The following is a 27,938-nucleotide window of genomic DNA, read 5'->3' on the forward strand; positions in this document are numbered from 1 at the left end:
TTCTCTTACTTCTAATGTGTTTATTGAACCTCTTTGCTTTTTATGTCCCTTGCTAGGTGTACCTCATTTTGTGCCTTAGCCTTTCTCATTTTGTCCCTACCAGCTTGCGCTATTCTTTTCTATTCATCCTTAGCAATTTGTCCTGATTTCCACTTTTTGTATGATTCTTTTTTGATTTTCAGGTCATTAAAGAGTTCCTGATGGAGCCATGTTAGTTTCTTACTATTCTTCCTTTCTTTCCTCCATGTTGGGATAATTGGCAGTTGTGCCTTTAATATTGTCTCTTTTAGAAATTGCCAGCTGTCCTCAAATCCTTTTTCCTTTAAAGATCCTTCCAATGGGACCATACCTATCAATTCTCTGAGTTTGAGGAAATCTGCTTTTTTTATGTCCATTTTCTGTATTTTGCTGCTCTCTCTTTCCTTTCCTTTCTTTAGAATTATGAACTCTATCATTTTGTGGTCATTTTCACCAAAGCTGCCTTCTACCTTCATATTCTCAATCAGTTCCTCCCTATTAGTCAGAATCAATCTAAAATAGTCCTTCCCCAGTGTCAGAGTCTACACTGATGTCTGGTTGTCTCATAAGGATTAGGGGAACGTGGCTACTGAGCCCAGAAGAAGTTGTGTGTTACACCAACTACATTTCCCATAAACCCACTTGGACTCGCCTCTAAATTTTGTTCAGTGAGCACAAACAACAGCGTTGTGTGCTTCCCTGTTCACTTCCATGCTATCTGCAATCAATGAAATTCTAACCCAAAAATAAACAAAACACCCATCTAGAGTCATTGAAACATAATTATTAAAACATTTTATGTTGTTAAACTACAGTACAATGTAAACTGTTTCTTTTTTAAACTTTTGAAATACACTAGATTACATCTTTAAATAATCACACACTTTAAAGTTCACTAGAAGTGGTAACAGACCCTTATTTACAGACCCACAGTTCTGAAATATTTCAGATGTATCATTATTTTCCAGTCTTCTGGCATGTCTTTAAGCCGGTTAAAAACCTGATGATTTTCAATGTAGGGGATATTGCTCTTCCATAGTGTTCTACACGTATTTTGGGGAGAGAGAGAGAGAGAGAATGCTGTGTACGTTTCTTCTGCTTTTTGGGTTTGTTACATGCATACAACGCTGATTAAATCTGAGCAAATCTGCATCTACTTTGTTTGGTTTAAAGGTGAAAGATTGATTCCCCCCGATCCCCAACAACATATTTCATTGAACTTATCAGGAATCAGATAATGAAATATATTTCTTGGGAGAGAGGATGGAAACGAGTCAAACTAGAGACTTATCCTGTCCAAACTTCCTCCTTCATTTGGTAATACTGCACCTAGCTTTGACCTTGGCTTTACTTAACGCTGATGCAATATGTGCAACCATGACACCTCACTCACAATCAAGATCAGCTCTTCATCACAGCCGTGTAATATTGAGCCCGACACCATTAGCCCTCAGTGCAATATTAACAACTGAAGCTCATTATTTTCTTTCCAGAGACCTGCTCCTCATAAGAAGCCTAATCATCATAGGTAAGTGAGTCACAAATAGGATGTAAGTCCTTCCTGCTGAAATCCAAAGTGAGGCTGCAACAGCTGGTTGCAACGCTGCCAGTAAATTATCACCCTCATTGGGCCAGACTCATTCCTGGTGTAACTGCACAGTTGTTGATGGAGTTACGCCAGTGGTGAATTCAACCCGTTGAGTCGAGTGATGGTTCTGTGCTGGTCTCACTGGCTTAGCCCAGTCTTTTCCAACATGATCCTCTCCCTAGATTTCAAGACCTGTTATGGGATGTGCTTATCATGATGTTGGGCAGAGCGTTCCGCCGCTTCTTCCAAGAGCCCAGCTCCCTCGAGTACCTCCTGATCTGCCGGAACCAGTGGTGAGTCCGTGCCCTGTCGCCGTCCCGGAACACGAACGCCTCCCGCCTGATCTCCATGAGTTCAAAAGTATCACTGCAGTCGGGGTCTGCGGAGACGACGCAGTTACTCAGCCTCAGGGGCTCCCTGAGCAAACTGAACTTCCCATTGTTTTTGTCCCTGATCAACACCAGGACTGCATCTTTCACGGGTCCTGGCTCAGCAGCCTCGAGGCTAGACTCAGACACTCGCTTTATGTTGACCATGAGCAGCACCTGCATGTTCTGAAATTTCAAGGTCTTGCTGCCCTTCTTCACCCACTGGCCGTCGGGCGGCTGGGCGAGCTGCAGGAGCCCTTCCATCACAAAGCGTGTCTCCTCCCGCAGCCAGCCCACAGTTTTGATGGCGGTTTCCCTCATCTCAATGTTGATAACTTCCCTGTTCTTCTTGCTGTCTTGGCGGAAGGAGCGCAGCGTCCACGAATTCCCCTCCTGCTTGGTTTTCATGTTGATGTGCTCCAGGTGGGACTCGATGCGGCTCTTGGCTTCCCGCAGGCTGCCATGATCTGGGTGGTACTCAATGGTGGCTTTGATGATCCTGCTGAGTAGAAGTGGGTACTTGGTGACTCTCTGCAAGGGGGCCATCAGGAAGGATCTTAGATTCATGCGCCGAAGCACCGTGTTGTCGTTCTGGGAAACGTTGAGGAATATTCTGGGGGGATTTAAAAAGGGAATAAACTCCGGGTTGGTTATTCTGCTAGCAGACAATGAAAATAAAATGCAAATGAAGGGCTTTCAGGATGCTGGTATTGAACCCAGCTCCTTAGGCAGCATCCTTAGCCAATGTGCCACTGCAAACCACCAGCCTAGTCTGATGGCCAAAGGCCAAAGGCTAAAGGCCTACAAGCCCACAGCAGCACGTCCAGGCCCCTGATTGGATGATCAGGCAGCACCCTCATTGGGTACTTTGACTGCACAAAGGCCCCAAGAGGAAGAGGATGCTTTCTGAGCAACAGACCACTGCCTCGCCCAGCCCTGCCTCGCCACCTCGCCCTTCCTCAACCCACTGATCCGGCCCCTTGCATCGGATCTTCCAGCTACTGACCCCTGCAAGAACTCTGACCTTTGCCCTAGGCTGCCGCCAATACGGATGACTGCTCTGGCCTGCCCCTAGCCCACTGGGCATTACAAAGGCGTGATGCTGAACACCTGTGATTCCCATTGGCTTTCACAGGCTTCAGGTGCTCGGCATTTCCCAAGATCAGGCTTGTTACTAGCACCTGAGGAATGCACCACATTATCGGACGGATCACACCACTTTATTACAGTTCTCCACCAAGGGATTTTAAAGCATTTAGGGCTAGCTCCTCAGCTGGAGTGAACTGGTCTAGCCTCACTGGCTTCCATACAGCGACACCGATTTACATCAGATAATAATTACAGAAATGCAGGGCTGGAAAGGACCTCAAGAGATCATCCAGACCATCACCCTGCACTGCCAAGGCAGGATTAGGTAGACAGGACCCTCTACTACTACTACTATCTAGCTCTTATACAGTGCTGTTCATCAGTAGATCGCAAAGCGCTTTGCAAACGAGGGCAGTATCATCCCATTTTACATATGGGGAAACTGAGGCACGGAGCAGTGAAGTGATTTATTCAAGGTCACCCAGCAGCAGACCTGGGAATAGAACCCAGAGCTCCTGAGTCCCATGCCCGTGCTCTACATACAAGGCCACACTGCCTCCCACTGAGGAGTCCACCCTTCCAGTGGAAAATCTGGCACAGGTCAGTAGTGACTGAGAGCTGTTCTCATCTGTGGACTGTTTGATGACCCGTATGAAATGAGTTTGGTGGGTCTCAGTCCAGTTCCAAGTGGACAAGCATTGGTATCACAAAATCCCTGTTGGCTACCCCAGCAGAAAGGCCAAAGACCTAATGGGCTAAGGAGGGTGAATTACCCTCTCACTTGTAGAGGGGGTCCCATCAGGCCAGGATAGACACATCCTGGGAAGCCTGAACTGCCCCTTTCCCACATACATGGCTTCAGTTTCTAGGCTCCAGGGCTGGTGCTTTTCTGGATCTCTCCGGTCCCCCTAGCCCACGACAGACACACTCAGCCCATCTTACCTGAGTAGCTCTTTCTCCTTCTCCAGGGCATTGAGCATGTTCACTGAAGAGGACTGCTGAAGACAGTAGGTCTGAAAGGCCGGCAGCATATTGACAAACTCCAAAAAGATCTCGCCAATGCACACAGTCATCAGGTCCTCGTCGTCCTGCAAACACACAACCCGGTAGCCACTGCAGTCAGTCAAGGAGATCCCAAACCACGGGCCCAATCCTGGGAATGTTTCTGCTGGGCAGAGCACTTGCTACGCTAAGCAATCCCACTGTGTTCAGGCCTGGTAGTGTCTGCATGAAAAGTGTCTGTGGACCAGACTTTCAAAGGAGCTCAGCTCACCGGAGGTTGAACCTACCCCACTGGATATTGGGAGCTTGAAAACCTAGCCCCACTACTGTCAACTACACAGCACCCCAAGCAGGAAAAGAAACCTCAGGACACACACACCCCGCCCCAACTTCATATCAATGCACTTGGGCCCAAATCCAGCCTGATCTGCACTCGCTGAACTCAATGACAGGACTCCATTGCCTTCATGGGAGTTCTGCCTAACCGCAGGGCGGGGCCCTATGAACGAAAGGGGGCGAAGTTGCATTGTTCAAGCCAGCAAGGAGCACCTAGAGCGAATGTAATCCAAACCATCCTTCCCACTTTTTCATTCAAGGACTCAATGCGCTTTACAAATGGGTATTAATGTCCCCGTTTTCAGAGATAGGGAAACTGAGCTGCAAAGGCTAAGGTCCAGATCCTCAAAGGCATTTAGACTCAAAGGCATTTAAACTACCGTTGCTGATCTGGGCCTAAGTGACTCACCCAAGGTCACACAAAATGTCAGTGGCATGTCCCTACGTAAAATAATAAATGGACACAAATCGGACATCAGGAACGGTAACATACAAAAGCCAGTAGGTGAACATTTCAATCTCCCTGGACATTCAATAACAGATTTAAAAGTAGCTGTTCTTGAACAAAAAAACTTCAGAAACAGACTTCAAAGAGAAACAGAACTAAAATTCATTGGCAATTTAACACCATTAATTTGGGCTTGACTAGGGACTGGGAGTGGCTGGCTCATTACAGAAGCAGCTTTTCCTCTCCTGGAATTGACACCTCCTCGTCCATTATTGGGAGTGGACTACATCCACCCTGATCGAATTGGCCCTGTCAACACTGGTTCTCCACTTGTGAGGTAACTCCCGCCTCTCGTCATTATATAATGCCTGCAGCTGTAACTTTCATTCCATGCATCCGAAGAAGTGAGGTTTTTTTACCCATGAAAGCTTATGCCCAAATAAATCTGTTAGTCTTTAGGGTGCCACCGGACTCCTTGTTGTTTTAGAGCTGAGAAAGGCACTCCGGTCTCCTCTGGTGCTGCTCCCTGGGCTGAACTGCTTTCCTCCAATTACAGCTGACAGCATCTTCAACGTAGGTGATAGAGAGCAGCCTGCAGAGCTGCCGGACTGTTTGTTAGGTTCTTTGGATTTGCCAGAATTTGTCAACTTAATGGCCTTTTTTTTGCCAGGGCAGTGGCCCATCAGGAGCTCCCTCCCATCTAGCTTGGATCCCCCCCTCCGAAGGGCAGGCGGGTCATGACCCCTGAAACCCGTTCATGAACTCGCTGGAGGTCCGAATCTACCTGCAAGGGAACTCATCCCCATATTTCTTGGAAACTTGCCCAATCCTCTCTTCTTGTGACGGGATTCCCCCCACTCTATCCCCCTTTATGCTCTGTGCCACGGTTATCCTTTTCTGGCTGAAGAGTCTCCATTCAGGGCTCCTTCTAGAGCCCATCCCTATCCCTGTCTTAGGGCGACCTGTCTGCTTCCAGGGGCTGGCAGTGGAACATAGAATCATAGAATATCAGGGTTGGAAGAGACCCCAGGAGGTTCTAGTCCAACCCCCTGCTCAAAGCAGGGCCAACCCCAACTAAATCATCCCGGCCAGGGCTTTGTCAAGCTGGGCTTTAAAAACCTCTCAGGATGGAGATTCCATCACCTCCCTAGGTAACCCATTCCAGTGCTTCACCACCCTCCTAGTGAAATAGTGTTTCCTAATATCCAGCCTAGATCTCCCCTACTGCAACTTGAGACCATTGCTCCTTGTTCTGTCATGGAACTTTCCCCCTCGAATGCAGCTCAAGTGAAAGCAGTCCCCATCTGAAAGCCCCTAGGTGACCTATAGGAAATGAAGAGCTGATCTTGGTCTCCTCCCCAGGGTATCACTTAAACAGGTCAGCGGCAGTGGAGACCAATGATGGAATTGGCTGGCCGATGTGGATTACACCCCTGCAGGTTAGGGTGAGGCGGAGTGTGGGGATGGTGAAGGCAAGCATGCATGACTGCACCGGTCTGTGGACAAACAGGAGTCTTCAGCATATAGGGCTATCAATGCAACAGAGGTTACTGTGGAGCCATGCAAAGCACCCTCTCCTCCTGCCACGGGCTGGTGGCACTGCACTACCATCACTGGCCTAGACCGCAAAAGCTCGGCTCTGAGCATTCTCCCCAGCGGAGTGATCCAGAGTTGTTATTGCCAGCCGGTCTGCCACAAAGAATTGCCAGGGAGTCCTGACACCAGGGCTCATAAATGACCCAGGCAGCATTCGAGAAAAATGGGCGACGGTGAAGTGTAACTAAGCTACAGGTTAGGGATTGCCTTGTCTCTCTTCTGAGCCATCGGGGCTGGCTGGTGCGCCAAGGTGCCTTTAATGGCTCTGCTTTGGGCTAGACAGGACTCTGTGATGCTTTGTAAAAATAAATGTCATGGTAAATTCCTGTTTTCTTTCCATGCGTGTAATAAAATAAAATAAGAATACGGTGCCAGGTAAGGCCACTGGCTTTGCTTAGGGGTTTGCGTAACAAGCAGCCTGGAGTTAGTGCTCTGGTGCCTTTTAGTGCAGGAATACATTGTGGTTGCAAAGAGGGTTGAAGACAGAGGCAGTCGGAGGGAGAGGGACCGGCAAAACAAACAACAGCTGCTTTCAGTGTTCATCGGCTCGAGAAATTGTTGAAGGGCAATTCTGACCTTGGCACACGTCTGTCCTTCCTGTGCAAGACACTAGGATGCTGATACCAGGGCTGCTATGTTGTCAAGGTCATTGCAATCAAAGACATGCATGTGGCGTGGTCTGGTGGGGTGTGTGTGTGTCCAAAGTACAAAAACTTCTGGCTTGAACTGATATTGCAGCTAATGGATTGTGGGAAGTCTGAGCTTCTCGCCCGTATACCCCTGCTGGCCTAGGCTTATGTTTTGCCCTGGCACAGAATCTCTGTATCAGTGGGATGGGTATCTTGGGAAAGTACCCCTGCAGCCATGTGGTCGTGATTGCATTGTGCAATGCTGTGGGTCATAGTCAGATGAGGTGGTTGTCATACAATGCTGCACATTAAAGGTGACCGACAAATTGTTTTTACAAACAAAGCTGTAAGCAATGTTTGCTGAAAGCCCCCGCAGCCAGGCTAAAAGGGGAACTCGGCACATCATGGGGCCAGCTTTGATTCTCAGATACACTGATGTAAATCTGGGGTTACTTAACTCCACATCTTTTGGTATTCCAGATTTGCAGTTGCATAACTGATCAGAATCTGGCCTGGTTGGTTTCAAGTGGGGTTCTCTGCTGAAAAAAGAAGTGAGGTTTTTACCCACGAAACCTTATGCCCAAATAAATCTGTTAGTCTTTAAGGTGCCACCAGACTCCTTGTTGGTTTTGTAGATACAGACTAACACGGCTACCCCCGGATATGTAAAAATGGCACCTTCTGACTTAACAGATCTTCTCCTGGGATTTCGGTGTCATATCTGCAATTTTTTTTTAGTGTTTTTTACTGTTAGCCCGGCAGGGCCAACATGGCTAAGGGCGAATCAGCTGGAGTCTGTTCCTTCTGGTGCATCAACAACTCTGTGTACCAAATTCTGATCAGTTTCTCTGTGCGGCTAATGGATAGAGCTGGTCAAAACATTTGTCATGGACAGTTTTCCACTGGAAAAGGGTGTTTTGTAGAAGTCAAAATGTTTTGCAGGAAATTTTCAGTGGAAAAAATGTCAAATGATTGGAATTGAAATGGAGTATTTTTCCGCAGGACAGCAATTCTGTTTTCCACCAGCTCTACTAATGGGGTCGCACATGCATAGATAAGAGTATAATCTGATTTGAAGAATCTTGATTGGTGATGGTCTAGGAGAAGGAAAAATCCCACTTTGACTCCCTGATCCAAGGCTGAGGGTACGTCTATACTTACCTCCGGGTTCGGCGGTAAGCAATCGATCTTCTGGGCTCGATTTATCGCGTCTTGTCTTGACGTGATAAATTGATCCCGGAGGTACTCGCCGTAGATGCCGGTACTCCTGCTCCGCAAGAGGAGTACGCGGAGTCGACGGGGGAGCCTGCCTGCCGTGTGTGGACCCGCGGTAAGTACCTTGTAGTTCGAACTAAGGTACTTAGACTTCAGCTACGTTATTCACGGGGGGTTAGTGTGGACCAGCCCTTAGTTTGCAGAGCTGACAATTTACACGGAATATCTTTTTACGTGTAAACTGAGCACCTGTGATCGAGAGACAATGAAGATGGTGCCCCATGATGTCAGTTTTACGGTCCCCTTTGAGCGCAGAACCACATTTTCACATGCCCCTTTTCTCCTTTCTGATCCCAGACTCATTTATACGGCCCTGCCCCATCTTGAATTCGGCTGATAAAGTGACACTGGCTGCAGAACCCCGCTGGAGCCAGCCTTTAGTTGGTCAGGAAGTTGTGTTGGTTTTCAAACATGATGTGGTTCTGCAAAGGTTTAATTGTTTTCATTTGAGACACCTTGCCAAAGCACGTGACATATTGAAAACACGGCATGTACCTGATCCCCTGAACACTGGTCCTGGGCTCCAGCTGACTTCTGTGCTCATGGATTATTGCCAGCTTTCTACATGTTGGGGCTTCATACCATAGTGGGAGTGAGTGGTTTGATTGGAGTTGGACATTGTGCGACCTACGCACGTTATGCCAGCTCTGGAGGGTCCTCCTATGCTCGGGTGATCCTCCCACATCTGGCTACACTCCTGGTGGCCCCATTCTCTAATATAATTTTTGTATTGCATGCTACTTCCAATGTGACTGTTCTCACCATTTGAGATTGCTGCCTGTTTACAAGGGAATGTTATGCGGGTGGTTAGGTGAAACCTCACTGAAGCTGGTTGGTGTATCAGCTGCACTTCATTCAGGATAAATGTAAGAAGCAATTCAGCTCCTTGATGGAACAGACAATTGAAAAAGTAGGAGCCACCACCCAAAACACAGGCCACGTACAAGGCTGGTCAGGAATCTGAGCTATGTGGATGGAGGGGTTTGACTGGGGGCTGGATCCAAAAGCAGGAGGTTTGGTATCCTCTGATGGATCCGTGTGCGTGCGCGAGAGAAGCAGGAGAAACACCACAGAAGCAGCCAGAGGCGGCATCAAGGAAGCCCCAGAGACAGCCAGAGAAGCACTCGTAGCATGACCCTGAGAAAAAGCTAAGGGAGAGAGACTTTTGGACAGAGTGCTGACTGGTAAGAGGCTGAGAACTGGGGAACAGAACCCAGGAGTCCTATTCTCAGCCCCCCTGCCCTAACCACTAGACAATGCTGCCTCTCAATGAGTGCTATGATGTGGCCCTGTGACTGACCCAGCCACTGCTGCTATGGGCAGAAAGCGAAGCTGAGTGCAGGGACCGTACCTGATCAAAGGCCTGGTCAATTTCTTCTTGGAGATACTCCAGAAAATTTTCATTGAGGTCAATCAGCTCCTGGATATTGCTGAACACCACCAGCAGCTGTTCCTGCGCCAGCAGCCCGGCCGCCTGCATCGGGAGGTAGAACTCCTCCTTGATGATCCGCAGGTCCTCGCCGTAGCTGGCTTCCGTGTTGACGAACTCCAGGATCGACTCCTTTCGCTCCGTCCTGCGCTTCTGGCACTTCGCACACAGGTTGGCTCTTCTCTTGTTCTGGTTCTGTGCGTCTGTCTCCACTGGGAAATCTCTCTCACCGCAGTCCGTGCAGGGCCGGTGCGCCTCCCAGGCCTGCAAGGAAGTCAGCGTTTCAGAGGCCCTGTTTTTCCACTTCCTGGCCAATGCTTGGCCGATGCCGCTGTCCGCCCTCTCCACCTCTGCCGATCTGGTTCTGGTCGCGCCGCCGGCCTCGGCATCGTCCCTCTCGTCGGTTACGCCGACAATGCCGCTGTCTGCACTCAGGCTGCTGACGTTGCTCCAGCGGTGCCTGGATTGCAGGGAGCTGCGCAGGGAACGCGTGTTCTCGTCAAAGCTGCAGCCGTGGGAGATGTTGGCTTTAGCCACCACCGGACCTGAGCAAAGCACAGACATGAATGAAGCTCAGGACGTGCACTGCTGACTGGGAAGAGCTCACTCAACAGCCTCTGAGCTGGGGCAGCCTTGGGAGCTAGGAGCCTAAGGGAAAGGACTAGGGGAAAACAGGGCTGCACGTTGTCTCCCACCCTTCTGCTGCTGCTGGATGGAGAAGCCAGGGGGGAGCCCCTCCACCAGTCCCACTGCTAAGGGGGCTTGAGCCAGCCTGTGAGTGCCCGTGTCAGTGGACTCTGAAAACACACAGCCCCGACCCACCGCTCGCTTGCCTTGTGCGCAAGTCAGCTCCGACTTCAGACTCTGCAACTTCCCGAACTCGGACCAGATCCTCAGCGGGTGCAACTCAGCAGTCGATGCAGCCACTCCCATGTACACCAGCTGGGGATCTGACCCTTACGATGGACCTTGAAAAAAATCATCTCTCCCCCAGGGATTCGACCTGGAAACTGGAGCACAGACATTGCTGCACTTTAAGTATCAGGGGGTAGCCGTGTTAGTCTGTATCTACAAAAACAACAAGGAGTCTGGTGGCACCTTAAAGACTAACAGATTTATTTGGGCATAAGCTTTCGTGAGTAAAAACCTCACTTCTTCGGATGCACTTTGTGTTGTTACGTGAAATGGCTTGTTCTCTCTCCCTACCATTTATTCTGCAGTGCTCAGTATGAAGCCTCGTGCCAGGCAAATAATACATCCTTCTGCCCCCAGGGATTGATGTTTCAAGGCCATAGTCTGGTATGGCTAAAAAATAAACCCGGCAGTGGTGGGGGATGGGGTTATTTAGACCATAGACCTAGAGGGAGCCAGTTGCCAGACGAACCTTTGAGTGCAGGAACTCCTCTATCTGTTATGAATGACAGAAAACATCTTGTGAGGGGAGTGTAAACCCCACAGGAGGCAGGGAAGGGTTAATGGGCTGCTGGGGGCCCAATCCACCCTACCTTGTGACACGGGAAGCAGGTGTCAGGCTTTGTGGGAGGGGCTAAAATGGGAGAGCCCAGCTCACAGACCTGGGGCTCTTGCTGTGGGCGGGTAGGATGGCTGGGGACAGCCCCAGTCAGGGCCTCCCCGAGGGAAGGGAAGAGAAGAGTTCATTTCTTTGTGTTTATTGCGGGGTTCCGGGGCCCAGAACTGGTAGGGGCCTAGCCGGGGAGGGCTGAGTCACCTCAGCCTGGAAGGTGCTGGAGGGAGCAGCAGAAGCCTAGGAGGGGAGCAGAGGCAGAGCCACTATTGTGCCCTGGCATAAATGGGCAGGCAGGAGGGCGTGCGGCTACACACCAATTAGCTCATCTTATCCGTGTCCCCCTCCCCCTGGGAGTACTCCCAGCATGCCCCCTGCACGAGGGGATCCTGTGGGGGTGGTGCAGAAATGGCTGTCAGTTCCCATGGTTGCTAGGGCCTCCTCCCACCGCTCTGGGGTTAGCCCAGATTACACCAGTGTAACCAATCAAACTACATTGATACAAGCCCCTGAACCCGATTCTGAATTCCTTTACACCAGTGTAAGCCCAGAACAACTCCTCTGAAGTCAGTGGTGTTACTCTAGATTTCCACCAGTCTAACTGAGATCAGGCTCTGGTTCATCGCCACTCTGAATTCTAAACTGCCCTTGTCGAGGGAGCAGAAGCTCCGGTTACAATTAAACTAAGGAAGGACATGGACAGTCCATCCAGGCCCATGCAGGAATCGGTGCAGGTACCAGGGTCTCTCTCCTGCCGTCGCTTCTGCGCGTGTTGCCGGGCTGCTGCCGCTATCTTCAGCTCCAGCTGTTTTCTCTTCACAGCGTCTGTTGGCATCGGGTCACTGAAGTGAGGCCGCAGACGGCACTCCCGCTGGGCCTTGACACAGTCTGCAGTCTCCTGGGCGATGTCAGAGCTGGATCTGCGGCAGCTCGGGCTGGAATTCTGCAACAAAGGCAAGTGGTGTTAGAGTGGGGGCCGGGAGGTATTTAAAAGCTCTGTCAGAACTGAAAGCAGCGATGGAGCCAGCCGGGGCTCTGCTGGGTGCAATGACAGAGTCCGATCCTGCTGCCACTGAAGTCAATGGCAAAACTCCCACTCCTGGGGGCAGGCGGTGTGCTCTGGGGCTAGGGCAACTGCATGGGAGTCAGGAGTCCTGGGTTCTAAACCCAGCTCTGTTGTGGGGTCGCGGGCAGATCACTTCACCTCTGTTCCTCTTCTGCTCTCTAGGGCAGGGGCTATCTCTTTCTCTGGGTTTGTACAATGGGGTCGTGATCTAGGCACTACTGTAAAACGGCATCGAGAAGTAAGAATGAGCCCATTGTCTCTTCCAGTCTCAGAGGGATCAGCATCACCAGTCACGGTTCAATGTTGTAGTTTCAGCCACTTTTTTAAAAACGAAACCTAACTGTTGAAAAGAGCGCGAATATATGATCAGCGAGTGTCTGTGCTGGGTCGGTAGGGTGACCAGATGTCCCGATTTTATAGGGACAGTTCCGATTTTGGGTTTTTTTCTTATATAGGCTCTTATTACCCCCAACCTCCTGTCCCGATTTTTCACATTTGCTGTCTGGGTAGGGGTGGGTGGAATGAAGTCCTTATGGGGTTCTTGGGGGTTATTTTGGAGGTTACACACACACCAAGTTTTAGAGGGGTAGCCGTGTTAGTCTGAATCTGTAAAAAGCAACAGAGGGTCCTGTGGCACCTTTGAGACTAACAGAAGTATTGGGAGCATAAGCTTTCGTGGGTAAGAACCTCACTTCTTCAGATGCCACACACCAAGTGGTGCTCCAATCCCAGCAAGCTAGGGGTAGCCTGTACAAGGGTGAGGGAAGAACTAGCCCCTATTACACTAAAACTTTCCAGGAAAAAAACCATTGAATTAAAAATAATGTAACAGAAAAACTTCATTTCACAAAACTGAATTGATTCACAGATTTCCTTTCTACATCCATTTCCGGGGTCAAAAATCAGCCTCATTCGTATCCCCCTGATCTTTCCAAACACTTTAACTAATTAAATGCTAATGGTGGCTAGTGCCTGGCAAAAGCCACCTGCCTGGGGTGAAATGGGAATTTTTCCTTACATTTCCTGCAGGTTGAGCGTCACTAGGTGTCTCATTATTTGTCTTGTTCTTCCAGGTCCGCGTTGCCATGGGAATGGCTGTACATTGATCACTGTCCTCCTCTGGAGAAGAGAGATCAGCTTTCCTAGGGTCACATGATCCCATGGACGTGGACTCCGCGGCAGTCTCAGCACTGCAGCTGCAAGGGAAGGAGCAGAAGCCAATCAACATCATATATGTGCACAGGTGCAGCCATCACTAGGAGTTAGGAGGTAACCTGAAATTCTTGACAGAGATGGGTTTGGGCAGGGTCCCCAGGTCTGAGCAGCACCCAGCCGTTCAGAGAAGGATCCAGACTGGAAGGTTTTGGTCCATTCCTTGTTTCAATAATACCCTTGTGTGTGGTTTAAGGAATCTAAAATCAGCTCAGACCTGGTGATCTCAGTTCCAGCAGTGCAAATGCAGGGTAACTATTCAAGTCTCGTATGCTCATGGTACATTTTTTGTTTATAAAGTACAAAATATCCCCAATGCAGACCCGAAAACCTCTTTTTAAGTAGCTGTTACTCAAAGAGACTGTCAACATAGAAATCATAGTCTGAACCTGAAAAATGTTACCTTCGATTGGGACAAGCTACCCCTAAAATTGCTATAAATTAAACAGATGAGAGGAAAATATTTTACTCTTATTTTTTTTTTCAGCTTGTTTAATACGGGCCTGATCCAAAACCCGGTGAAGTCATTGGAAAGATTTCCACTGATGGCAGTGGACTTTGGATCAGGCCCTTTGAGAGCATTTAAAGAATCCCCATAGACCACCGTTTTCATTCTGTGCCTGTCACATTTGGGGAATGATCCGTTTCACTGTAGTCAGTTCCCTCCTCTTTGTAGGAATCACTCAGCCGCAAGGGACTTTTAAAATAGGGAAAAGGGGCTACAAAGCCATAAAAACTGGCCCAGAGGGATACTGGAGTGTCTGGCACTGCTTTGAACTAGTTTTTAAAAAGCATACTCAATTTAAATGGCCCGCGTCACTAATAAAACAAGTTATTTCCGGGGAAGATGGGAACAGGATTTGGTGCAATATTGATAGATTAGCCAATCAATGGGTGAAGAATAAAAGAGAAATGATCATGAGGATACTGACTCGCCTTCTGCTTTGGGTTCACAAGTATCACAAGGCACTCTGTTAAGAGAAAGTTTCATTTCCCTTGGTTCAAATTCCTTTAAGAAGGGCTGTCAGGACTGTATACAGACGACCTTTGTGTAACTGACCAGAGAGACACAGGGGACTGGAATATAATCAGAGTTTCTGACTAACCAATACCTATTATAATGACTGCTTCTTCTTTACATAGCTTTTTACTCCTAGGCTACCACTGATGCCTGACAGCTGTTAAACTGTCGCACCCAGTATTGTCACATATCGAGGTATATAGATACCCCCTTTATAACTAGGGGTGGGTGAACTGGGTCAGCTAAAGTGAATGAGCACAGACCCCAAACTGAATAACGTGAAAACAGACCCAAATCTTCCTCCCAAACTCAGACTGAATCTGTTATTAGGCCTGAAAAAGTTGGTTAATTTTTCAAATGAATATTTTCATTTTCACACACTTCTGTGCTTCTAGATCCCAGCTGGGACTAGCAGAGGATTTGCACAGAGTCTGATTGACAATGCCAGTGTCACCATGCAATGCTAGCAGAAGCGGGGAATCAGGACCCCCTGGGTTCTATTTCTGGCTCTTCCAGTGCCCTGCTATGTGGGTCTTGTTATGCCACTTCACTCTTTATGCCTCTATTGTCTCCTCTGTAGAATGGGAATAACAAAATTATGACTGCTGTTTATGTTACAGTGACATCTAGAATCCACTACTGAGACCAGGGATCCACTGTGCTAGGAACTCCATAAACATGAAGTAAGAGACTGTCCCTGTCTCAGTCTAAATACACAAAGAGTGGGAGGGGAAACTGAGGCCCAAGGTGGTGAAGTGACTTGGCCAAGGGCACTCAGCAGCAGAACCAGGAATAGAACCCACGTCTGCTGATTTCCCGTGCAGTGCCTTAGGCTCAAGACCGTACAGACCTAATTTGCAAGGAAGTGATCATTCATTTATGTTTGTCTAGTGCTTTGAGCTTTTCTCATGATGTGCTATCTCTCTAAGAGCAGAGAGTTATTACTCAAAGTGAAGATGTGGAAGCACTTCTCTGGGAATGATGTCTGGGGAGCTCACTCACAGTGTTAGTTTTTGTGGCTTTTATATATTTTGTTGACACTTCTAAACTTTTCCAAAGACAACCCTCCCTGGGAAATGGGAGCCAGTGGTGTCCAGGTGGTTTTGAAAAGGAAAGAGTGGAAAAAATAGATTATTTTAGAGTCAAGCAATTAAATCTGCACTAGGGTTGGTCAGTTACAGGTAAGGAAGGTGACAGCTGGGATTCCTACAGCAGTGTCCAGGCTGTATGAATGGAGTTTTCTTTAGACCTGCTTCACGTGCTAAATAGATTATTGCAGTGGTTCTCAAACTTTAGCAATCCGAGGACCCCCATTTTGATTTAAACATTTTCATGGACCCCCTGCTCAGCCCCAGGCCCTGCCCCCACTCCACCCTTTCCCCCAAAGCCCCACCTTGCCCCTCCTCTTCCCACCCCGCCCCTCCACTTCCCCGCCTCTGTCCGCCCCCTCCCTGAGTGCGCCCCATCCCCGCTCCTCCCCGCCCCCAGCGCCTTCTGCATGCTGCTGAACAGCTGATCCACAGCATGCACGAGGCACTGGGAGGGAGGGGGAGGAGTTGATCAACAGGGCCGGTTGTCCCAGACAAGACTCGTGGACCCCCAGGGGTCCGCAGACCCTAGTTTGAGAAAGCCTGGATTATTGGTTTTGGGTTAGATCTATATCACAAAATATACTGGCTGTGCAACATGCCACAGTTAATGCAGATTTCCCCACTGCGACCGCTTTGTCCTGCACCACTGATGTCATCTGGCTGGTTTAACCAGCTCAAGGAGGCTCTTCCCAGTGCAAGGATGATCCTTCAGCAGCGTAGAGCTGAAGTAGGAGCTCTCATGCCATTCCCTCCCTCTCTGCTGGGATTCCTCCTTGGCTGAGATTTTGGCCCCTTGGCTCTAACCTGTGCAGGGCGAGCCAGCTTTGCACACGCTGCAGCAGGATCAGGGGAGTGCAAAGGGGAAGGTATTTTTGATCTCTCTCACATGCCTGTACAGCCCTCGTTGCTGTGCAGTGGCATCCCAGGGCCTGGCCTCTTGCCTCTTTACATTTGACCTCTCTGATGTTTCCATGGCATAGACATCCTTAATTTTTTTTCATCTTAAAAGCAATTATCGTTTGAAATAAGGCTGTGGCTGGGAAGCTGATGGATAATGTAATTGACACCGTCAGTAGTGCAGACTGGCTCCGCTGTTTGTCTTCAAATCCGCTAAAAGGACCCACAGTATCTTGTCTTTGTCTAAATCATGTTCCTTTGTGAGCTCCATACCGGGACAGCTCTTGTAGGCTTCGGGATCAGTCTGCCACTGGTGGGATGTGGTCACCTGATCCTGCTCTTAATTCATGCCGCCTCTTTAAAAATGCCCCCCTGGAATCTCAACTCCATGTAGTGCTCTGCACTTCTTGCTCTAATTTGCTGTGCAGTGTCACTGTGGACTGTTACAGGACCGCCCTGTTCACACCAGAGGTGATTGCATTTCAGTGGTGGGGGAAGTGATTCCCTCTGTAAAGAGAGGAAGTTTGTAAACTGCCATGGGCTCCTTAGGGGTGAAGATCGGTGTCTATGTGTGCTCATTTTAATACTAATACAGGTGAATATTATTTTGAGGGTTTTGCCCCTGCCCATCTCTAGCCAATGCTTCTGAGGTGATCTTTCTCTCCATTCACCCCACCTGCCACCACTTCCACTGGGCCCTCCCTTCCTCTCTCACCAGGTCTTCCCCACAGAATCTAAAAATCTGGCTTCCTCGCACACTTGCTTCATTCAGACTCTACCCTAACCATGGCCAGAGACCATGGAGTCTGCCACAACATCTCCTCGATAGTGGAACTCTTCCCTCCACCAACTCCACTGACCTTCCTGCTCCCTTTCACTGAATGTACTTTCAGTTATTCCAGAGTTCCCTCCATCGTTCTAGCTCTCACCCAGGTCCCGAGCGATGTTCGTTTCCTCTTCTGAAGACCCTCTTGCCAGGACACCAAGCTCTCTGCCAGCCCCTTAACTTAGGGTAACAGGTATAAATCAGTGCTGTCATGCTCGGCACATAGACAAAGCACTATGCCTAGTATATTTTCTCTTCTCCAGGCCTCAGGACTTCATTCCCTTTTGCATCTTCTGGGTTATTCATCTTCCCGCTCAGCTTTCTCCATTAGATCTTCCCATTTATACTAACCCCATCCGACTTTCCTTCCTCTAGCCATACGCTAGCTGTATTCCCTCAGTACTGTTCCTGCCAAGTGTTCACTGTATTCTCTATGCTCTCTGTTAGTCATGGCCTGCCGGTGAACTGTAGGCAAGACTGTGCAGTTTGTGGTGGATCCAGTATGTGCCACACTGGACAACATGTTCTGAGCCCTTTCCCCAGCACCACCCACTTTCTACCATATTACCAAGCTTAGGACCCGGCTGCCTCTGTTCTGGACTCCAGTACAACACTTCCTAGCTGAGCTGTTGTGAGTCTTGGAGCCCTGAGTTCTCCCCATCCTGGCCTTGGGTGGTTTGGGATTTGAAGTTCCCACACTCCATTGCAGGCCAGAGCACAAGAGAATTCAGCTGGGAAGAAATATACTACGGCCCAACGAAGCTGCCTGTCTCTTAGTCATAGGGTTTTATCCTGCCATCCATCACCCTAGTGTCTGAGCATCTTTCACATCAAATTGATAGCAGTAGTGGACTTAATGGCGTCTCCGGCACTCCTCCACTTGCAGGGTAAAATCTCTTGGGCTATTTATTGTGTGAGGTGTTTTGGTGGGTTGATTTCTGTTACACATTGCTTCTCCTTCTCCACGCCAAGTTTTCAGGCCGGCAGGGATCTATGCAGGGGAGTGAGGAGTTCCATGTGAGTGTGCTGTTTTCCTCTGAACCTGTGGAGCCATCTCTTCTCCCTGAATCTTCTAGAAAGAGATGCTCTAGTCCCACCCCATCTGGCTCTATACAGCCAGGACTGTGTCTGTGCACAGTGCCTTCCTTCAGTCCTCTGCAAAACCATCATAGCTGTATCCTCCTCAGCAGCTCAGTCCTTTCCATCCTTTTCTTGATCCCCGAGTCTTCTCCATTCACCTTCCCAACACGGGTGTGGTTCGTACGAGCTCCTGTGTGCCATCCATGTCCCTTCCTCTCTTCTTCTAGCTGGATGGGCTTTTCTGCCTGCTTTTCATCTTTTCACACTTCCCCTAATCTTGTTGGCCTTGGTTTTCTTTGCCCTTGACAACAGCTCTTTCATCTACCATCCTTATGTCATCCAGAAAACCTTTTCTCTTGGAGTGTTTCTCTCCTTAACCATCTCCCCTAGTAGCACTTGCCCCACAAGCCCTTGCCTGTCCAATCAGTTCCTATTTCATTACACAGATGTCCTCATTTCCTTCTCATCCTCCCAAATTCAAAGCTGAACAGTATGAGAGTCCCCGGTTCCTTATGTGTCCTTGTCCTGGACAGTGATCCCACATCGTTGAGACAGCTCAGAAACTGCAATTTATGTTTAAAAGCCTATGTTGGCTTTCCGCTGTTAGACCAGTGTGTCTTTTCCCAACAGGGACTCTTATGTGAGCCAAATTGATTAAATGATTCATGAGGCACTTAAAGGATTCCATCATCCCAAAGTCACAAATCAAATAAAGTAAATAATTGTGGGTTACCAGGGAGGGAATTAATGGTACAAAACAAAATTTGCTTGGTAGAACTGTAACTGTGGGCAGTTAACAAAGCCAGGAGATACACAGTTTTCACCAATGTGTTCATCAGCACAACTTTATTAAAGGCCCACTCCTGCTCCCGTTGGAGCCAAGGACAGTCCAAATCCACAGAGGTATTTAAGCTCCTAACTTTGATTTCAATGGATGTTAGGAGCCTAAATGCCATCTGGGCCTCGCTCTCTTCAATGGGAGCAATAGCATGTCCCAAGTGTATCTGTTGTGTCATCGTAGGTGATGAGGAAATAAAAGTGGTGAGCATGGGTAGCAGGTATGCCGCCGCCACCCCGCTGCCAGACACCTGGGCTGTGGTGGCCCCCACCTCTTCCCGCCCCGTCTTGGATCAGGTGGGGGAGTGAGGAGGGATGCTGTGAGCAGTGGCAAGGGGGCAGGGCTGGGGGTGGAGCAGAGGTGGGCCCTGGGGTGGAGCGAGGCTGGAGTGTGGGCGGGGCCGCAGGCAGAAGAGGCGGGGCAGGGAGCTAGCCTCCCCCAGGGGAAGCTTCACCCACCGCCCATGGTGGTGAGTTTGGGTATTGTTATAAGCCTGAAACTCCAGCTAGATTCCTACAGAGTCACAAGGCTCTGAAGCGAAGTTTGGGCTGAATTAGTAACAAATCTTAGGCCAATTTGAGTGGAAATCATATGGACTTTGGTGATTTCTACTCAAAGCTGTAAATTGGAGTTAAACAGCACTCCTTGGTTCTAGCCAAAGGGAAATGTTTCTAACACTAGCCAGATTAAGCAACAGCCTTTGCCATTCATTACTACTATTACTTGGTAATATTTGACTAGGTTGGTTCCCCAGGAGAAATCCCAGTAAAAGAATCCCCGTCATTTTAAAACTCAGGCTTTTTTAAATATAAGTTCCTCTTTGTTTTGTTAGCACCTTATATTTTTAAAATTCCAATCTACTATTCATTCTTTGTGCTTTCTGGGTTTCATTCAGTCAGCTTGAAGGATCAAAATAGACAAGTCCAGTTTCTAGTCAATTTCCTCTCCAGGTTCTCAGGTACTAACAGGATGGTGCAGTGTTTGGGTTGCAAATGCTAAAGGGGAATGTTTGTGTCAAACACCTGCTTCCATTAGAATTAAAAAATAGTGGAAACATGGGGGTCCGATCCATGACTAGGGTTCCTAGGTGCTGGGATAATACAACTAGTAAGAGCCATTTCTATTGGTTAGGTTTTGTAACTCTGAGACCCTAAGCTGAAAGGCTCTGTATAACTGTAGAGTACCGATGCCAATGGGAGTTACACGTACATATTGGGAGGAAGACGTAGACCCCTCAAACCAGGGCTGCTTTCAGTGTCCCAGTAGAGTATGTTACCTTTTCTTAATAAGATCCAGAGCTGAGCCTATGAATTCATCCTTCATTTTTTGTAGCTTAGCTCCATAGCTGGAAAGGTCTGTGGCTTCTAACAACAGCGATGGACAGCAAGAAGAATGGGCTTCAGAAGCCAGTGCCTGCCCAGCAAAGTGAAGGACTCCACTCAGTTGTCTTGAGTCTAATCCCTGCTGCTCATCACTGCAGACCTCCTCCTCCTCCCCGTGGATTGCTATTGCCTGCAAAGGCGATCTTGGAATCGGGCTAGAGCAAATAGGGACCGGGGACCTATCTGCACTTGACAGCTGGTAGGTACTGTCTTTCAGCAGGCACTGGTTAGTCCCAGCTGTGCTGACCAAACTGAAGCTGCCCCACGCAGCTGGAATGTCTCGATAATGGCCTGAGCCAGCAGCAATATGGTTTTCATGAAACACATCATCGTAGTCGTCCGCTGTTGCTGTGGAATCGCTGGGGAGTTTCGCCTCCAGGGCTTCTCGTGGCAGAGCTGAGCAGATGTTCTTATTGCTTTCCCTTTCCAGAGTCTGGCTTGTCAGAGACCCCTCACTCAGGCACTTTGTTGGCCCATTGGTACCTGCAGATAAACGCATCTCCTTGCTTCTCATTCTCTTGAACTCCTCAAAGGTAGGGATGTAGAGCTTCCCTTTACAGCGTTCTTTTCTGCTCAGCTCTGCCGGCCCTTTGGCATCAGTCTCCCCATCACAACCCTTCAGGGATCCAGTGGTTCTGGATTTGAAGATCTCTTGGCTTTCCCTGGCATGATGGAGAGTCAGGCTGGGAGAGCTGTTCTGTCTTCTCAGCTGCAACCTCCTCCGAGCTTCCTGCTTGATGTCTTCCGGACTGGTTATCCTGCACGCAAAACATGGCCTCTGTCTCCCCGGCGTTGCTACGGGGCCATGACTGAGGGGAGCGTGTTCCACAAACACCGCACAGCAGTGTACAGCGCACCCGTTTTTGTACTGCTGGCACGTCCGGCATTCTGAGAACTCCCTCGCCACCCGGTCAGTCAAAGGCGCTTGGGGACGCACGGGCTTGCAGGGTTCCGCCACCGCCTTGGCGCTGTGAATCCTCAGCTTCTCCTTCAGTTCTTTTTTGGCATCCCCGTGTAGGGCTCTCTCCTCCGTGGAAGGGAAAAGCCACTGAGGCACTTTGGCAAAAGGAGGAAGGGGAACGTTTCGCGCAGATGGTGACGTTTGCTTGGGGTGGAGGGCCAGGTGCCCGCAAGCATCTGCAGTGCTCTGTGCTGGGGCTCTCTCTGCAGAGCCTTCGGACCAGTAACTGGCACCTTTATAGTGGAAAAGGAGATCATTGTCCATGCTCCGGCAGTGAGAATACAGACTGGAGTCTGCAACTGTCGCCCAGTGTAGATTCTCCACGCTCCGATACAGCCGGGTTTCTGCAGCACTGGCGAAGGTTGTCTTGTCTATGCGACATGAGTCTACAGGGCCGAAGTCCCCAGCAAGAATCTGAGTGTCTAAGTTCTTTAGTGGATGCATGCTGCTAATTGAAAAATCCTTTAGGCCATGTTGTGCATACAGCTGATTATTCTGGCAGCTCAAAATCACCCGGCAGTGTTGCTGTCTCTCATCAACACTGATGTATGTCATAGCAAATGTACATGGATGGTTTAACACATTGGCCTTTACAGGGAGATGAGGGGGGAGCTGGCAGATCACTTTGATGATAGTCAAAGTCCAGACCACAGACAGCAGAAGCCTGCTGCTGGGTACTCACATTAGAGAGCTCTGACATTGGTAGAATCGCCATTGTATGCCCAGGCACAGAGGGAAACCTGTTAACATAAGGAGAGACGAGTTACTGAAGTGGCTCAGTGCTGATACTGACAGTGCAATAGCAGCTATACCTCCAGGACATCCAGAAGTCACAAACACCAGAAGGGAGACAGCTGTGTCCCTGGGAGTGGACTGAATAGTCTAATTGGTCTATGCCATCTCTAGCTAGTCCACTGACTGCTGCAACTAGAGTGTTTGGGAGAGGTTTATTTCACCTTCCTGCTGAATCCAATGGCGGGTGCTCGCAATAGTGTTGCTTAGATATCATGGCCACAGACACCTTAGAAATACCTGCTGTTACTGTAGATCATAGATAGGGTTCTGTTTTTTGGAGTTCAATAATTGCATTATTATTAATTTCATTGCCCTGGAAAAGGGCAAATATAGTGCCCATCTATAAAAAGGGCAATAAGGACAACTCAGGAAATTACAGACAAGTCAGCTTAACTTCTGTACCCAGAAAGATAATGGAGCAAATAATAAAGCAATCAATTTTCAAACATCTAGAAGATAATAAGGTGATAAATGACAGTCAGAATGGATTTGTCAAAAACAAATGGTATCAAACCAACCTGATAGCTTTCTTTGACAGGGTAACAAGCCTTGTGGATGGGGGGAAGCGGTAGACGTGGTATATCTTGACTTTTTAGTAAAGCTTTTGATACTGTCCCGCATGACCTTCTTATAAACAAACTAGGGAAATGCAACCTAGATGGAGCTACTATAAGGTGGGCTGCAAAACTGGTTGGAAAACCATTCCCACGGAGTAGTTATTAGTGGTTCAGTCAGGCTGGAAGGGCATAATGAGCGGGGTCCCACAGGGATCAGTTCTGGGTCCGGTTCTGTTCAATATCTTCACACATGATTTAGATAATGGTATAGAGAGTACACTTATAAAGTTTGAGGACAATACCAAGCTGGAAGGGGTTGCAAGTGCTTTGCAGGATAGGATTAAAATTCAAAATGATCTGGACAAACTGGAGAAATGGTCTGAGGTAAATAGGATGAAATTCAATAAGGACAAATACAAAGTACTCCATTTAGGATGGAACAATGAGTTGCACACATACAAAATGGGAAATGACTGCCTAGGAAGGAGTACTACAGAAAGGGATCTAGGGGTCATAGTGGACCACAAGCTAAATATGAGTCAACAGTGTAACACTGTTGCACAAAAAGCAAACATCATTCTGGGATGAATTAGCAGGAGTGTTGTAAGCAAGACACGAGAAGTAATTCTTCCGCTCTACTCTGCTCTGATTAAGCCTCAACTGGAGTATTGTGTCCAGTTCTGGGTGCCACATTTCAGGAAGGATGTAGACAAATTGAAGAGAGTCCAGAGAAGAGCAACAAAAATGATTAAAGGTCTAGAAAACATGACCTATGAGGGAAGATTGAAAAAATTGGGTTTGTTTAGTCTCGAAAAGAGAAGACTGAGAGGGGACATAACAGTTTTCAAGTATGTAAAAGGTTGTTGCAAGGAGAGAAAGAAAAATTGTTTTTCTTAACCTCTGAGGATAGGATAAGAAGTAATGGGCTTAAATTGCAGCAAGGGAAGTTTAGGTTGGACATTAGGAAAAACTCCCCAACTGTCCAGGTGGTTAAGCTCTGGAATAAATTGCCTAGGGAAGTTGTGGAATCTCCATCATTGGAGATTTTTATGAGCAGGTTAGACAAACACCTGTCAGGAATGGTCTAGATAATATTTAGTCCTGCCATGAGTGCAGGGGACTGGACTAGATGACCTGTCGAGGTCCCTCCAGTTCAATGATTCTATGATTATGGGGGGGTTATTTTTAGCAATTTGTGAATTCTATGTAGATGTTCAAAAATTGGTGATTGCAGTGTGTGTGTGCTTTCTCTTTGTATATACTGTAACAAGTAATCTCTTTGTAATGTTCCCTAGTGCACGTTAACATACTACATTAAAGCTTCCTAGGGAACCTTTAGCACGCACCAGCAGGGTCTGCGTGGACCAATTAACGAGCAACATGCTAGTGTGCTTTAGAATCACACACCCATAACCACATTACTGCTCTGTGTAGATGACATTTCCAATGTTTTCCAGTGTTTATTGGAAGAAGACTGATTTCAACTTCTGTCGCAGGCTGTTTTATCAGTGTTTATGGGTTAAAACAACAAATCAGAAGCCCTAATCATAGATGACTTTGGTGTTTTACAAGACAGAAATTCCCTGTCCCAAATGGTTTATTGGCCAGAACAAGTGGAGGCAATGCTCACAGCGGGAGGTACTGGCTAAGGGAATGGCCAATATGATTCTCCAGTCTCTTAGAAGGTCCATGCACAGGTATAGAGGGGAATGAAGAAGGTTGTTTGGTTTCATTTTTTGTACCTCAGAGAGACGTATAAATGAGGCAGCTCATGCTAGTGTGGTTCCTTAAGGCTCTGATTGACCCACTGTGGGGATGGGTGTGTCCTAGTGATCAGAAATCAAACTCTACGGACCAGATCCTCCAAGGGATTCAGGCGCCTAACTCCCATTGAGGATCTGGGCCTACCTGTCTGGGTTCTATGATCTGCCTCATGGTAGCATCTGAGCACCTCACAGTCATTCCTGGATTTATCCTTTCAGCCCCCCTGAGGCACGGCAGTGCTGTTATCCCTGTTGTACATATAGGAGCTGAGGCATAGAGAGGACCATATTTTTAAAGGTATTCAGGCATTACGCCACCCAGCATTGCAAGGCCTATGTGAGTTAGACAGCTAAGTCCCATTTTCAAAAGTGACTTAGGAGCCTAAGCCTCAGTGAGAGGGATTCAGCCATCCAGTCCGCCTAGTCCCTGCAACGTGGTGCAGAGCTACACCTAAACACCTTGAGAAACCTGGGCCCCAGTGACTTGCCCGTGGTCACACAGGTGCCAGTGGCAGCTCAGCGCTTCGCCCACGGGCCCGCCCTCCCTCTCTCTGCACCATACTGCCTTGAGCCAGACTGTAGCAACCTCCACGGCCAGGGGAGGCAGGAGCCAGGAAAGTGTGCAAGGAACCTCCCAGTGTGTCTGGTTAATGCTCCTCGCAGGGACCACAGGTTTGAGGAAGCAGAGTCAAGAAGAGAGGAAGCATTAGCCCTGAGGTGGGGGTCTGCCTCCTCTTCCCATCCCTTTAGGGCTGTGGGCTGCCTGAGCTCCTCTGTCAAAGCAGCCCCCTCCCCCGGGGAGCTGCAGGTGTAAAGCAGGAATCAATGTTCTGTGCAGATATCTGCCTGGAGACTGGGGGAGCCCTAAGGGGCTGCTCTCCTGCCCCATCCCACTCCCTTCTCCCTATGGAGTGAGGGAGGAGGCGCTCCAAGGGAGCAGGCAGTGGAGGCACTCTTCCCATGCTCCCTTCCAGCTTGTCACAGGCGGGCTGGCCCTATAAGGGGGTTAGGCCTCAGCCTCACTGGCACCAGGTTTAGCTGCCTCCCTGGTACAGGGAATGTACAGATCCTTTTTGCAGAAAAGGACCTAGGGGTTACGGTGGACGAGAAGCTGGATATGAGTCGACAGTGTGCCCTTGTTGCCAAGAAGGCTAACGCCATTTTGGGCTGTATAAGTAGGAGCATTGCCAGCAGATCGAGGGACGTGATCATTCCCCTCTATTCGGCATTGGTGAGGCCTCATCTGGAGTACTGTGTCCAGTTTTGGGCCCCACACTACAAGAAGGATGTGGAAAAATTGGAAAGAGTCCAGCAGAGGGCAACAAAAATGATTAGGGGGCTGGAGCACATGACTTATGAGGGGAGGCTGAGGGAACTGGGATTGTTTAGTCTGCAGAAGAGAAGAATGAGGGGGGATTTGATAGCTGCTTTCAACTACCTGAAAGGGGGTTCCAAAGAGGATGGATCTAGACTGTTCTCAATGGTACCAGATGATAGAACAAGGAGTAATGGTCTCAAGTTGCAGTGGGGGGGAGGTTTAGGTTGGATATTAGAAAAAACTTTTTCACTAGGAGGGTGGTGAAGCACTGGAATGGGTTACCTAGGAAGGTGGTGGAATCTCCTTCCTTAGAGGTTTTTAAGGTCAGACTTGACAAAGCCCTGACTGGGATGATTTAGTTGGGGATTAGGTCCTGCTTTGAGCAGGTGGTTGGACTAAATGACCTCCTGAGGTCCCTTCCAACCCTGATATTCTATGATTCTATGATCCTCAAAGGTAGTTAGGCACTTAACCTCTATTGAAGTCGATGGGAGTTAGGCACCGAAATACCTTTGAGGATCTGGGACAATGAGTATAGGGGTCCCATGGCGAGAGGGAGGAACTAGACCTGTTAGGAGTTAGTTATGGGGCCTGCTCAGTACGGGGAGAGACTCCAAGAGAGTGGGGAAGGGGTTCCATTAAAGAGCAGCAGGACAGCCAGGGAAGAGCCAGGCTGAGCGCATAGGGAGTGTCCTAGGAAGGAAAGACAGGGCAGTTTAAGGTACAGAGCAGTCAGTTCAATTGATTAAGGTTCCAGGGCTGTAGTAGAGAGTGGGCCTGGGTTCCCTCTATGCTGCCACTCGTGAGGTGATACAGCCATCCCAGCCATCAAGGGTGCGTGAAGGGACTGATTGGCACCTAGCAGGGCTAAGTCACCTCAGTGACTCTGTCATGCTGGGAGCCATTGGTGGTTTTCCAGCTGAGAGAGAAACCGAGGCAGTGAACTGTTGTGAAGCCAGACTGGATAAGTCTCTGCTACACCCCCACTGAAGTGGGCGGGAGCAGTAGGGCTGCTGTCAGTTGGTTTCTAAAATCTGTGGGCTGATTCTCCTGTCACTTATCCTGGTACAAGCTAGTGCAGCTCCACTGACCTGAATGGAATTATTCCTATCAGATATCCCGGTAAGTGAGGGCAGAATCGGGGCCTGTTATTCAGGTGGGTTATGACCTGATCATTACTGGATGTAGAATATCATTGCAGCCACCCTGTTTACTAAGTGTATTAATGTGCAATACAATGCTGAATGCTAACCACTACATAAACCGTTCACAATGTGTCTCTGCTTCCCCAGTAACCAGCATATCCACTCACCCCATCCTCCCCCTGTCTCCTCATCTCAGTGCTGTAATTCCTTGTTTTCTTCAGGTGTCCCTCCTCCACGTTTCTCTCTCGGGAAGCCCGCAGGTAATAGCAGAGAAACAGGATGATCAGAGTGTTCTGTGATCAATGGTTATATAGTCATTTGTTCTGCCAGGAAAGAGAGAGAAAAACACAACATAAGTGCCATGTAGGGAACAAAAACAACAAAGAGTCTGGTGGCACCTTAAAGACTAACAGATTTATTTGGGCATAAGCTTTCGTGAGTAAAAACCTCACTTCTTCGGATGCATCCGAAGAAGTGAGGTTTTTACTCACGAAAGCTTATGCCCAAATAAATCTGTTAGTCTTTAAGGTGCCACCAGACTCTTTGTTGTTTTTGTTCCCTACATGGCACTTATGTTGTGTTTTTCTCTCTCTTTCCTGGCAGAACAAATGACTATATAACCATTGATCACAGAACACTCTGATCATCCTGTTTCTCTGCTATTACCTGCGGGCTTCCCGAGA

The 27,938-nt window shown here is 48.6% G+C and overlaps 1 protein-coding gene across 3 annotated transcripts in view; it reads right to left on the minus strand.

Moving 5' to 3' along the window:
* Window positions 1-823: 823 nt before the first annotated feature.
* The window catches only part of LOC117885056 (myosin-M heavy chain-like), an 89,942-nt gene continuing 62,827 nt past the window's right edge, over window positions 824-27,938 (minus strand). For 2 of the 3 annotated variants that reach the window (XM_034786153.1, XM_034786154.1), the window contains exons 2-8: window positions 27,423-27,578; window positions 20,611-22,417; window positions 13,388-13,565; window positions 12,042-12,246; window positions 9,701-10,323; window positions 4,006-4,151; window positions 824-2,587 (exon numbers count right to left, since the gene is read on the minus strand). In XM_034786153.1, coding sequence (XP_034642044.1) covers window positions 1,792-2,587; window positions 4,006-4,151; window positions 9,701-10,323; window positions 12,042-12,246; window positions 13,388-13,565; window positions 20,611-22,232 — 3,570 coding nt within the window. In that variant the 5' untranslated portion in view covers window positions 22,233-22,417; window positions 27,423-27,578 and the 3' untranslated portion in view covers window positions 824-1,791. The remainder of the gene's footprint in view (window positions 2,588-4,005; window positions 4,152-9,700; window positions 10,324-12,041; window positions 12,247-13,387; window positions 13,566-20,610; window positions 22,418-27,422; window positions 27,579-27,938) is intronic. The other variant, XM_034786155.1, reaches the window with a different exon arrangement.

This window comes from Trachemys scripta, chromosome 11, assembly GCF_013100865.1.
Source record: "Trachemys scripta elegans isolate TJP31775 chromosome 11, CAS_Tse_1.0, whole genome shotgun sequence".
NCBI lineage: Eukaryota > Metazoa > Chordata > Testudines > Emydidae > Trachemys > Trachemys scripta.